The 12,177-nt window shown below is 56.9% G+C and overlaps 6 protein-coding genes across 6 annotated transcripts; 2 read left to right on the plus strand and 4 right to left on the minus strand.

The window, feature by feature from the left end:
• Positions 1-4: 4 nt before the first annotated feature.
• On the plus strand, positions 5-1,763 carry CDEST_11654 (Putative alcohol acetyltransferase/N-acetyltransferase; the record flags this gene model as incomplete). The annotated part of the gene is made up of 2 exons (XM_062927810.1): positions 5-92; positions 157-1,763. 2 exons carry the CDS (start codon positions 5-7, stop codon positions 1,761-1,763), a joined length of 1,695 nt encoding a protein of 564 aa, XP_062783861.1.
• Positions 1,764-2,699: 936 nt separating this feature from the next.
• CDEST_11655 (uncharacterized protein) lies at positions 2,700-3,620 on the minus strand (the record flags this gene model as incomplete). The annotated part of the gene is made up of 2 exons (XM_062927811.1): positions 3,508-3,620; positions 2,700-3,451 (listed from the first exon to the last, which is right to left on the minus strand). The coding sequence occupies exons 1-2, from the start codon at positions 3,596-3,598 to the stop codon at positions 2,700-2,702; spliced, it is 843 nt and encodes a 280-aa protein (XP_062783862.1). The 5' UTR covers positions 3,599-3,620.
• Positions 3,621-3,625: 5 nt separating this feature from the next.
• CDEST_11656 (Putative O-methyltransferase domain, S-adenosyl-L-methionine-dependent methyltransferase superfamily) lies at positions 3,626-7,614 on the plus strand. Its single transcript, XM_062927812.1, has 3 exons — positions 3,626-5,011; positions 5,092-6,583; positions 6,651-7,614. The coding sequence occupies exons 1-2, from the start codon at positions 4,723-4,725 to the stop codon at positions 5,982-5,984; spliced, it is 1,182 nt and encodes a 393-aa protein (XP_062783863.1). The 5' UTR covers positions 3,626-4,722; the 3' UTR covers positions 5,985-6,583; positions 6,651-7,614.
• CDEST_11657 (Putative Phosphoribosyltransferase domain-containing protein) lies at positions 6,120-7,496 on the minus strand. The gene is made up of 3 exons (XM_062927813.1): positions 7,192-7,496; positions 6,645-7,085; positions 6,120-6,577 (listed from the first exon to the last, which is right to left on the minus strand). The coding sequence occupies exons 1-3, from the start codon at positions 7,222-7,224 to the stop codon at positions 6,419-6,421; spliced, it is 633 nt and encodes a 210-aa protein (XP_062783864.1). The 5' UTR covers positions 7,225-7,496; the 3' UTR covers positions 6,120-6,418.
• A 1,318-nt stretch (positions 7,615-8,932) lies between the features above and the next one.
• Positions 8,933-10,004, minus strand: CDEST_11658 (uncharacterized protein; the record flags this gene model as incomplete). The annotated part of the gene is made up of 1 exon (XM_062927814.1): positions 8,933-10,004. One exon carries the CDS (start codon positions 10,002-10,004, stop codon positions 9,006-9,008), a length of 999 nt encoding a protein of 332 aa, XP_062783865.1. The 3' UTR covers positions 8,933-9,005.
• A 1,133-nt stretch (positions 10,005-11,137) lies between these two features.
• On the minus strand, positions 11,138-11,920 carry CDEST_11659 (Putative Oxidoreductase-like domain-containing protein; the record flags this gene model as incomplete). Its single annotated transcript, XM_062927815.1, has 1 exon — positions 11,138-11,920. The coding sequence occupies one exon, from the start codon at positions 11,918-11,920 to the stop codon at positions 11,138-11,140; it is 783 nt and encodes a 260-aa protein (XP_062783866.1).
• Between the last annotated feature and the right edge of the window lie 257 nt (positions 11,921-12,177).

Consider the following 12,177-nt stretch of genomic DNA (forward strand, 5'->3'; position numbering starts at 1 on the left):
CAACATGTCGAACACAACGAGCATCACCCGGACGGAAAAAGGCGAGGATGGGATGGCTGACAACAGTCACTACACGATCGTCCGGAAATCGAGTAGGCTGAGCTGATACTTGCTCCCCATCCAAAACCAGAATCGTACTGACACCGCTTCCCCCAGCGAACCTCGACCGCATGTTCTACGTCTATCACCGACTCGGAATCCAGTCCAACGTCCTGGTCGCCGCTCGCTACGCGTCCGCCCAGCCCGACAACAAACAGCGCGTCGTCCTCTCCGACGACGCCGTCTTCTCCGCTCTGCACGCCGTCGTCGCCAAGTACCCGGAGCTGGGCCTCGTCGGGGTGGTCGAGTCGGCGGACGACAAAAGACATCTCCTCTCGCTGGCTTCGCTGGACGCCATAGACCTCGAGTCGTGCGTCGAGTTCGTCGACGGCGAGCAGCAGCAGCAACAGCAGGAGGTCGACGCCGGGTTCCTCGAGAAGCTTCACAACCAGTGGTTCTGGGCCGATGGGGACACGAACCCGGGCCAGCCGTGGTGGAAGATCGTTGTCGTCGGGCGCCGGGACGTCGTCTTCGTGTTCCATCACCTCGTCTGTGATGGCGCGTTCGGCATGACCTTCCACCGCGAGTTCCTCGCCGCACTCAACGCCGCCGCGGCAGCACCAGCAGCAGCAGCGACTTCACGACCTGACCCGAACCGGTCTCGCAGGGTCCAGTTGGGGAGCCCCGCACGCGTCAAGCTGAGCCAGAAGCTCGAGGACGCCATCCACAAGAAGCCCTCGGTGCTCGGCGTCATGTACAACCTGCTGATGTTCCTCTTCTACCGCTTCTTCTACGCCAAGAGGCTCTTCTTCGCCGACTTCCCGAAGCCCAAGACACTCCCACTCACCGATCCGACCGCCGTCGCCGGTCCCGCCGATCGCACCGTCACCAAGGTGGTGACCTGCCGTATCTCCGCCGACAAGACCAAGGCCATCATCGCCGCCTGCCGCGCGCACGGCACGACCCTGACGCCGTTCCTGGCCGTCATCATCGCCGGAACGCTGGCGACGGACTTTTATCCCGACGCCGAGGTTGGTTTCACGCGGTACGCCGTCGACATGAGGGCCACGGGGTGCTTCGAGACGTCGTCGGAGGACGAGGGGAAACTGCTGAACCTGGCCGCAAGCCTCCCGGAGCCCGAGCGGCTGAAGAAATACCGCCACGCGTTCTCCGCGTCGCCATCATCGTCGTCGTCGTCGTCGCCTTCGTATGTCCAGGGTGAGAAGCAGCAGCACCAGCAGAAGACGCCTGTCGTCGACTCCAACGCCGCATGGGCGCTGATCCAGGACTACGGGAGGCGGATCAAGGCCTCGTGCACGGGCGGCGAGGACTCGCACCTCTATAAGAGCTGGATTAGCGGCAACGCGCTGGGCCCGTCCCTCGAGGAGTTCGCCGACAAGCTGCCGACCATGGGCCTGTTCATGCACAACAGCTTCTCCGTCTCCAACGTCGGGGCCCTCAAGGCCGCCACCCGGGCGTCGAACACGGAGGAACCGCTCGTCCGGATCGAGGACGTGCAGTTCTCCGCCGGCCCTGTCCAGGGCGCCGTCGGGTACCACGGGATCGTGTTCAACGTTGCTGGCGTCGCGGGCGGCGACACTGTTGTCAACGTCTGTACCGAGGGGGGCGTCGCACCGGATGGGATGCCGCAAGCTGTCTTGGATGGTGTCATGGCCCGTATCGATGCGTTGTTGGAGCAGCGCGACTTCTCTCACAACTCGTGAGACTCGGAGAGTGGCGGTCGGTTATGTGCGTTGTTTGGGTGGGGGGCCAGATTGCAAGTCTCGACATAAGTGACGTTGGCTAATTTGGGACCAACGGAAATGGATGGTAGAATATGGGAGAAAAGATGTGTTGGACAGACCTCAAATTGGCCTATTTTCCAAGAAGCTGGTGCCATATCCACCCTGTGATTCCGTCTGAAAGCTTTCGTGAGATCGTAATGAAGCGATTCTCATCCTACCATGCAGTGACTTTTCCACCCGATGAAGTAATAGACTCTGTGAATCTTCAAGATTCTCATACATTTGGGAGGCTGGAAGTGTGGATTTATGTACAAGGTGAGGAAGGGTGACCTATGGGTGAGTAGAAGTTGATGTTGGTGGCTTGTTAGTGCGTCCAGACACTATCGTTAACCCTGTCCGGTGTCACATGAAGGCGGGTTCAACTCAAGTATCATGATGCGGAGGTGGCGGGATTCCGCGCAAAGATCAAACGTTCCAACATTGCGAGCCAAAGTGAGGAACGTATGCATGTCTCGGTGTCCTGTCAAGATTGTAAAGTCCGATCTAGTCAAACAGCGGAACAGTACATTTCCCAGGCAACAAAAATAGCACCCAATCCAATTGCTACATTCAAAAGATGACATCGACTCCTTCTAAGATTGTAACATCCAAATAGGGCAAGTACAATAATCCTATCTAACGATTCTATCATGCTATTTCTTTTTTGAATCTAGGCTTAAGGGTGAAAATAAGTTGCTTGTAAGGAATTAGAACGTGCTGATCTATATGTATGTAGAGAATAGATAAGATTACTGCACTTGTGTTTTTTTTCTTCATTCGGAATGTTATCCAAAGACTAGAACATTCTAAGCCTGAAGTCTACATAAACTGGCTGGACTGAATCTTTGCGCCGCAGGGAACGACTTCATGCTTAGTTCAGAAGACGTCTCCCATCAAGACATCGTATCCCGTCATGGAAGACGCGTCAGGTACACTGGGCTCGCGATACCTGCTGTACCACGCCAAAAACTCAGGGAGAGTGTCGAAAACGCCAAAATCCACCGGATCCGACGAGAAATACCTCCACGCCCAGGGCTCGTGGGGGCCAGCTGCGTCCGGCTGGGCAGCTGATTTCCGGCAGTACACGACATAGAACGCGTGACGGAAACCACTCCCCGCATCCCATCCAGGAGCGCAGTCCCACCCGCCGTCCAAGTGTTCAGTAAGCCATTCAGGTGTCTTAACCATCTCAGCAGCGCCCTCCTCAGCATAGGGAGGGGCATGCCGTCCAACCCAAAAGGAGGCCTGGTGTCTCGACTTAAGCTCCGTCAGACCTGGTCCAGTGAGGGCATTAACGCTTTTTGCTGATATGCAGAACTCCTCAGGGAACGTGATGCTCTCCCGCACCTCCTCAAGACATAACTTCTTCAGATTTTTCTCTATCAGCAAGTGCCACTCCTTACGAAGAGCTACCTCTTCTTCAGAAGGCTTCCCAGAGGTGTCTGTGCCGTCTAGATCGTATACAGCACAGAGCTCCTCCCAGCAAGTGAGAATCTCGCGCGGTGTGGAGACTAGATTCAGGAGCTTTACATCAAATATAGGATACAAGGCTTGGAGCCGCAGCTCGTTAATGTCTTCGTCGTCCTCAAACTCGCCTTCTTCCGGCTCCGCGTCAGCAACTAAAGACACTAAGGGACAAGTTAGGACAGTGCTTGGCACGCAAGACTTTTACAGACAGACACACCATAGACTTGGACGATACGGCGGTTGTGCTCTGAGATGCGGGAGCGGTACGCCTCGACAGCAGCCTCAATCTCCTCGGGAGGAGAGTACATGGTTGCTGGTAGTGCGTTCTTGAGAGACAGACGTGCACAGAAAGAGAGAGAGAGAGAGATAGAGAGAGAGAGAGGTGGAAAAGAGTGTAGTTTTGGGAAGCATAGAAGAGAAAGCGTCTGGCGCGCTTCTTGAACTGTACCGCTGGGCCCCGCAGAAGCTGTATGCTTTCAAAAAGCCCTGCAGTCCGTGGTATTTTAGCAGGGGGTGTTCATTGTCTTAAACGATGAGACTGTCAACTCTTTCTCTTTCTCTCTTTTCTCTCCTCCGTGGAAACATGATGAACGGCATCCGAATAGGCATTCAGGACAACATCAAGAGGGAAGCCAACAAATGCCAGCCCTCCCCCGGAACAAGAAGACAGGCATCCATCACTCTCGATCTGGACAACAAACTAGATAACCCACAAATGTCACAAACCCACCAAACCTTCTTCGGCCACCCGACCCGCCCCATGTCCATAATCTCGCCGTCAACCCCGCCCGAGCCAACAAGAATCGCCATGTCCGGCAGGTCGAAGCAGCACCAACAACACCAACAAGCACTCAGGTCCCAACGGACGGGGACGTGGAGACCCTCACAATGGTTGGCACCTGAACTTTGGACGTTTGGTCTCTCTCTCTCCCTCTCTCTCTCTAACTGCATGAGGAACCCCCTATGATGTTCGCCGCCTCATCCCCACTGCCCCAGATCCCGGCTGCGACCCGTCGAATCAGACCCTGGAGAGTCAACGACACAACGGTCCCCCTCCCTCTTGAATCTGGACCGTATCTTCAGCGGAGACTGGGAGTTTGGAGACTTCTTCGCCTGGCCTATGACAGGTACCCAGTGCCCACCTTGGGTCTCTCTACAAGGGTTCTTGCGCCATGTTTGCTCATTCATGCTGTGCCTCTAGGCCGCATCTCTAGATTTGGCTGTTGGAGCACGTCTGCGGGGTGCTGGGCGGGTTGCGGTTGTTTGTGAAGGCACTATTGCCTCTTTGTGAATGACGCCCATCTTGGCAAAAGGGGTTTCCGCAACAATGCCATAAGGCGGGTGAAGGCCCTCCTCCTCGCTGTTGGGCTCGTCCCGCAAGCTTCGTTTCTTCAGCACTCCCTCTCCTCCTGGCTCGCACATAGACAGAATAATGGCCACCGCGGACGCGCTGATAGCGAGCCTCAAAGACGTTGACGGCAATGCCTTCGCGGACAAGGCCGAGCGGGTACGTGCGCGGGACGCCCTCTACGAGGCGTTACGCAAGGTCCAGACGCCGTGGGACATTGCCTGGGACCACATCGTCGTCAAGGGCGGCGGCAACGCCGCCATCAAGACGCTCATCGACGCCGGCGTCTTCAAGAAGTGGCACGAGGCCGGTGGCGGGCCCATCACCTGCGACGAGCTTGCTAAGCTCACCGGCGCCGATGCCCTCCTCATCCGTATGTTTCCCGGCTCACACATAAACCCCCTCCCACACCAGTTGACCCAAGATCACACGGCCTAACCCTTTGCTCTAAAGGGCGCATGATGCGTGCCCTAGCAGGCCAGCGCCTCGTCATCGAGACCGACCTCGACACCTACGCCCGCACACCATGGGCGCGGGCCCTCGGCGAGGACGCGCCGCTGCCGGCCATGTACGGCGGCTTTTACGGCGAGCTGACGAACCCCATGTTCCGCAGCCTGCCGTACTTCCTTAGGGAGACGGGGTACAGAAACCCGACGGACCGGAATAATTGCAACTTCCAGCGCTGGCAGGGCGACCCGGACGCCGTCTTCTTCAAGTACGTTGGCACGAACCCGCTGCTGACGTCCGACTTCAACGACGTCATGGAGTGCCACTCGCGCGATAATCTCACGCCGTGGCCCGACGTTTACCCCACGGAACGGCTTCTCGAGGGCTTGCACCCGGATCGTGCTGTCGTCGTGGACATAGGCGGCGGCAAGGGGCACGATTTGAAAAAGTTTCATCTCCGGCACCCGCAGGTCCCCTCGCGGAACCTGATCCTCCAGGACCTCCCCGACTTCCTCAAGAACGTCGAGCCGGACCCGGCTTTCACGATAAAGCCCTACGACTTTTTCACGCCGCAACCGGTACGCGGGGCGCGGGTGTACTTTTTGCACAACGTGCTGCACGACTGGCCTGACCCAACAGCCGTGGAAATCCTCAAGACCATAGCTGAGGCTATGGAGAGGGGCTATTCGAAGGTACTGATCCACGAGAGCCTGATCAGCGAGAAGGAGCCGCTGTGCAAGGTGACGGCGACGGACATGATCATGATGGCTGGGCTGGCGTCGGCGGAGCGGACCGAGGGGCAGTGGTGTGAACTAGTCGCAAGCGCGGGCTTGCGGGTGATGAAGATCTGGAGGCCGGTGCAGGCGGTCGAAAGTGTCATCGAGGTGGAGCTCGCGTGAGCGTCAAGGAGACGATGGACTCGGTGGTGGTGTCTAAAGTCGTTGAATCGGCTCCCTGTAGCGACTGGGAAGCGTGTTGGATGGATGTATGAGACTCATTCGACCAAAACCAAGCAACAGCCCAGGCCAGTCTAAAGGTACATAGGGGTTGGGATCTAGAACCGAAACTGGTCATCGTGCCCCCCCGCCCCAAAAAGACAGCACTGTATCTGCGAGACCCAGACATGAGCAACTTAAATATCATTGGTAAATGTGTATGCTGGTGGGCAAGCTCGACGACATGCCCGTCTTGGTATCCCCTTTTTTGAATGCGCCCTGGCTGGCTTTCCTTTCGCTCGAGCCCCTTGTCTATCCTCTCCGCTCCCTCGTTCATGGCGCCTCTCTTGTGTCATTCATATGTACGCGTGTGTGTGGGTGTGTTTTTTTCTCTTGTTTTACTTTCTCTGCTCGGCAGCGTTGCGGTCGTGCTCGTCAATGTCGATGGCCTCCCAAGGGTAGTTGATCCAGACGTCACCAACGGTGCGGGCGGCGAGGTAGTGGCCGGAGCTAATCATCTCGGAGGGCAGAGTGCCCTTCTTCTGCTTGTCCTTGTTCTGGAGGTGTGTCAGGGGTGGTCACCAAAGGCGGGATGTGGAGAGAGAGGAACGGAGAGCGACTCACGTGCAGGACAAAGATGCCAAACTCGGTCTTCTGGCCCTTGCCGAGGCGCTGGCTGGCGGCCTCGACGTCCTTCTCGAGCTCCTTGACGGCGTACTCGAGGGTGGTACGGGTATCGTCGACCTCGTCGACAATGAGAATGCGCTTTCCGACGAGGTTCTCCATGTCGCCAATGGCGTTGAAGTCAAGCCATTGGGTGCGGGTGACCTTTGTGCCGGGGACCTCGGGGACGCCGGGAGTGGCGTTGCCGCCAAAGGTCTCGGGGAGGCTCTCGTAGAGAGAGAGGCCGATGGCCTGGATGGGAATGTTGGGGTTGCCGGGCTTCTTCAGGAACGAGCGCAGGATGCGGGCGGGGACATAGCCGCCACCGCCGATGGCGATAATGAGCTGGGGCTGGAAGGTCTCGAGGATCTTGACGGCTGACTCCTGGCAGAGCTTGTGGACCTAGTGTGGTTCAAGGGTGTCAGTCGGACATAATTCACGACGTAACGAACACGAACTGGGGCGCGTGAGACAAAAGGCAGGAGAGAAAGAGAGAGAGAGCACAAACATCGTTGTACGTGACGTAGAGCTTCTCGACCATTTTGGCGGTGTTTGGAGGGGTTTCTTGTGACTCGAACTCGGTCGCCGGCGGGATGTACTGCGGGGTAAGAGGGAAAATGCGGCGGTTTGCTGCAGATTTGGAGATGTTCTGTAACGCAGATCGAGTGAGAAGAAAGGCAAATAAGAAAAGGAAGCGGACAGTGTAGGATAGATAGGGTAGGTAGGTATATTGGGGGGTAGGAGGCAATGTGTAGAGGAGCGATTTCGAGTCGAAAGAAGCTTAAGTACCTATGGGAAGACGGGGGGGGAGCCTGAAGGTGCGTCAGAAGTGCGTGCCGCTATTCACAGGGGACGAAGAGAAAAAAAAAGGAAAAAAAGATGCGCCAGGCTGCCACAGCGACAGCGACCCTACCCCTCCATACTAGATCGGTACGTTCCCCTCCAACAACACCAAGGGAAAGAACCCCGCCATGCGCTATGCACCTGCCGCTGGGCATCTTGAGCCATGGGCAAAAAATGGGCAAGGGCAGGCGCGGACGAGAAATTTTGTCTGGCGAGCCCCGAGCCCCGCCATGCGCCGAACCCAAGCACCCCACTTTCACGTGGATCTTGATGCTGCGCCCCGCATGTCAAACAACAGCGGCAGACACAAGAGTGGCTGCTGACCGAAGTACCCCCAATCAGGGCTCCATACAGGAGGCGGAAGCCGCCGAGACTCGGTGAAGGATATCCATTTCCAGCTGTTGCAGCCAACCAGAAGCCTGATGACAGGGAGTCACGTACAGGGGTCGTCTAATTCCACCTTCCCTTCAGAATCAGACCCTGGAAAAGCGTTAGCGCGCTACACTGTCTATTAGTCTGTCACTGAATTTTCTGTTACCCCTGGTCGCTTACTTGCTTGAAAGTCACGATAATTTTCAGGCTCGTTCTCATCCAAGAAACATAGTATTTGTTCTCATTGAATTGCTCACTGACTTTAGAGTGAGTTTGTCTTACCCTGACAAATGCTGGCTGTTGGTCTCCCGTCTGAGACATCCTGCAGCTTTGCCTGCCAACCAACCAACACAACATGCTGTCGAGCTCGAGTGCATGCACGAGTGAGACACTACCAGCCTGAATGACATGCAGAATCAAGCTCCACTATCGTTTCTGCCAAGGAGGAGTTCACTCACTGTCGGTGAAGCTAGCGGCTGGCTGGCTCTCGTCTTCAACAATTCTATGCTGGGGAGATGTGAGCTGCTGCTTATGCATGCTGCTATAGGGAGTCAAACCATCATGGCCGCGTAGCCATGCCTCTTGCTCGCTGAGAGACACTGGAACAACCGTCTCTCGTCTTAATGCCACTACGATATCTTGTCTCTGTCAGCGTATCTTGGGTATCTGCTGAAGTGCCTGGATGCAACATCGGGTCTTTGACGATATACCACCAGCAGAAATCACTTTCATGGGCACAGCAGTATTCGTTAAGCCCATTTTCGGCCCCTTTATAACCGACCATTAAGTCGAAAGCCAATCGCTAGTTCTTTTCTCCGTCTCTCTCGCTCTCTGTCTCTTGTGTGTGTAGGGTATCGGCCGTCCTTCTGACCTTCGCTGACACTTCCAATGCCCCCAAACCATCCCAATGGTAGCCTAGAGACGGCCCAAACGCTCGAGCAACACCTTGATCATCAACGTTCGCATCTCCCTATCCTTGCGGAAACCCTCGGGTGCAAGCTCCCCCCGCCACCGCAGGATCCCCTCGCTCGCCAGCAGATACGCCGCCCAGAACGCGTCGAACACGCCCGGGCCAACGCCGGGCCGCGGGTAGAAGCGCTCGTTCTCCTAGACATAACCAGCAGGGTCTCCCACGAAGCCGTCGCCCGCATCGTTGACCTTGAGGTCCCCCATGTTGCCCAGTCCGCACAGCCAGAGGTGGACCCTGTCGAGCACGTGGTTATAGCCGAGCCGGAACTTGACGAAGTTGGCGTCCTTGTTGAGGTCGTAGTGGATCACCGCCAGCGCCGTGCCCATCTCCCGCGCGAGCTCGAGGACGCCGCGCCGTCCGATGAACTTGACGAGCTGGTCGAGGTATGCGGGCCGCACCGTGAGGTTCGGGTAGTTTCGCAGCATGTCCCGGACCGCCGGCGGCTGCTCGAAGCCGAGCCAGGCCTTGGGGTGGAGGTTGAAGTTCTCGGGTGTTGTGCAGGCCCTGCGTCGGTGCTCGGGGCCAACGATCTCTTCGATGAGGACGCGGACGACAGTCGGCTTGACCGGTCGCACGCGATCCATGACGAGCCGGCCTTGCATCTTGGGGATCGACTTGATGAGCTGGTCGGGGAGGTGATCCGAGCCGTCGCTGCCGCGGATGAGCATGCGCTGGCGCGGCGCCATGGCGACGGCGACGCGCGCGAGGTACGGGTGCTCGGGGCCGAGAATCTCCTGGAGCTGCTCGGGCAGCACGCGGGACCAGTGCCGGAGCACATGGCTCATTGCGTCGGCGCCGAAGTAGCCCTGGCTGAGCTTGGGATACGACGCGCGCTCCTTGAGGACTTTGCCGTTCTTGAGCATGTAGATCTGGGTGTCCCATCCTTGCGAACGGTATACGAGGCGGTGGCGCGGCGCGTGGGCGGGAGGAGAGGGGGCTCGAGCCGTCTCGTGGGATAAGAGGAGCTCTGGAGGAGGCAGAATGTGTTCGTCGTCGCCGGCATTGTCGTCGCTTTTGCCATCTCGGCTGCCTTCGTTATGGTCATCGTCCGAGGAGGAAATAGCATCTTCCCATTCCTCGTCCTCCTTTTCCTCAGGGATGGCTGGCATTCTGTCGAGGGTCGCTCTAGCCGCCATTTTTATTTTTTTTTATTTTTTTTATGGTGATGTAATTGTTGACGGAGGAAAGAGGGAAGAAACAGTCGGGGTCAAACTCCTTCTCAGGCAGAAGTCGCCCTTGGCGCTTAGTCGTTACTTTCCTGTCACTTTCCAGTATCCGTTCTGGGAACGCATTGTATTGTTGAGTGCGTAGGCCAGTCTTGTAAAAGGTACTGCTTAGAAGACTGCTCTTGCGGGGTTTAGGGTAAGCCACACTGTGAGGGGGTCAAAGGACTACATTTCAGCTGCCTTACCTCTAATTTGATAAAGATGGTCTTGTTTCATCGCAAAACTTCGTGCTTTCATAAGTGACACATTGTCTGTGGAGTACAACAGGTAGCAAAGATGAAGAGAAAACTCAGAGCCGCAGCTTCATGAACAAAGATATTGCCATTCGAAGCAGGGAAAGGAATGAACTTTTTGGGGGGTTGGCTAGTATATGTGCAGGGCGGCGACGGTATGTGAGGGCTGGGAGAAGTGAATAGTTGACCAGGACGTCAAACGACGGGACGGGGGAGAACAAGGCCTATGTCAGCTCCAGCCAGAGGCTTGTTGACTTGACTCCAAGAGACCATTAGGAACAAAGGGGGTGCTTCGAAGTAATGATCTTGGCCTCACCAGGCATAGGGCGCACCAGAATAAACTCGAAGCAAGTTGAGAACTCAATAGAGTAAAACTTGAGCTGAGAAAAACAGTTTCCAGTTGACAGTGGACCACAATAATACCGCATGCCACAGTTTGCGACCCCTGAATCAGTACGATCACCACGGCTTGGAAAGGACATGTCATAGCTGGGCAAGACAACGCCGGTTCGGCAGCGAAATGAGACTGCCCCTTTCCTCCGAGGAGACTCCTGCTTAACGTCGAATATTTCTTCGTCATCAGGAGCGCCATACCAAAGCACCATCAGATTCAACGACAACCCCCGTCTCTTACAACTCCATGAAAGTAGCCACAAGTCAACAGTCAAGGCTGACAAGCCATATGATGATCAGGTTCCAATACAAATCTATGAGCGACGCTGACGAAGATGCTCTAGAACCAGTGACTCCAGCACACGCTATGAGAAGAAAGACCAAGGAAAAGGGAGGGCGAACCGAGTGCCGTCATCCTCAGCCGCCCTGGGTCCCCTCTTTTTCATGTATCGCCTTCAGCTTCTTCTCCGTCTTCATGAACTCGCGAATGCCGACCGGCACATCGTTATACAGCTTCTCATCCCACATGTTCTTAGCGATTTTGGGGTCCTTGGGCACCCAGTTGGACTCGGAACCGCCGCCGTCGTCGTCCATAGTAACAGAATCGCTCACCCCCTTTTGCTCCCGCAGCTTTAGCTGGGCCTCGGCGTTGGCCGCCGACCAGTCCTCCATCTCCTCCCGGTACCGCTCCCACACGCAGTTGACGCACCCACTCATGCAGCAGTTGTCGGGCTCCTCGGGCCGCGGGGGCACGAGCACGCCGGCGATCGTGGTGCTCTTCCGGCGCAGCTCGTCAAGACGCTGCTTGCGCGCGGCAGGCCCGGCGAGAGCGGAGCCGAAGACGATGGAGGCCTTGTCAGCCGCGGTTTGCGGCGGCGGCGTCGGCACCGGCTGTGCGGATTGAGCTTCAGCAACGGGTTCCGGGGGTTGGTCTGGGGAGGGAGGCGACGTCTTACGGCCTTGCTCCTGCTTGTGAACGGAGGAGGAGGGGGGCTCCTCGGGCTTCACCTCGGGGATCGGCTGGGGGTCGTTGAGGATCGCCTCGTAGTAGGCGCCCAGCGGGTGGGCTTGGGTCTTGGAGGGCTCGATCGGGGCAGGGCCAGTTTGCGACTGGCTCGTGATGAAGGCATTGCGAGGCAAGCGGCCAACGCGCGGCACGAGAGGCCGGAGACGAGGGAGGAGTCTGGCGGGCGCGGACATTTTTGGATGGTGGTTCGTGGATGGTAATCCAATGTCGTGTGGTGGCCCAATTCTAGGTGATTGAAGCCGGGTACTGGACCTTTGTTGGGGGGTTGAGTGAGGCAAGCCTGCGGTCACTAAAGAAAGAGAAGAGGAACCGCGGGAGCTTGGAATGCGGTCATAGCCGCGGACGTCATCAGACCGGGGTCAATTCTTGCTTAGGTAAGGATCATTGTACAGTCACGTGGTTTCTTGTTGACTCTGGGGAGTGCAAGAGA

Source organism: Colletotrichum destructivum, chromosome 7 (assembly GCF_034447905.1).
Source record: "Colletotrichum destructivum chromosome 7, complete sequence".
Classification (NCBI taxonomy): domain Eukaryota; kingdom Fungi; phylum Ascomycota; class Sordariomycetes; order Glomerellales; family Glomerellaceae; genus Colletotrichum; species Colletotrichum destructivum.

What these genes read in the sequence shown, in the direction of transcription:
- CDEST_11657 (XM_062927813.1), bottom strand. Translation starts at nt 7,224, where the DNA reads ATGGTCGAGAAGCTCTACGTCACGTACAACGAT. An exon ending in TCTACGTCACGTACAACGAT is followed by an intron (nt 7,086 to 7,191) that starts GTTTGTGCTCTC and finishes GAACCACACTAG; the next exon opens with GTCCACAAGCTCTGCCAGGA. An exon ending in TTGGCATCTTTGTCCTGCAC is followed by an intron (nt 6,578 to 6,644) that starts GTGAGTCGCTCT and finishes ACACACCTCCAG; the next exon opens with AACAAGGACAAGCAGAAGAA.
- CDEST_11656 (XM_062927812.1), top strand. Translation starts at nt 4,723, where the DNA reads ATGGCCACCGCGGACGCGCTGATAGCGAGCCTCAAAGACGTTGACGGC. An exon ending in CGCCGATGCCCTCCTCATCC is followed by an intron (nt 5,012 to 5,091) that starts GTATGTTTCCCG and finishes TTTGCTCTAAAG; the next exon opens with GGCGCATGATGCGTGCCCTA.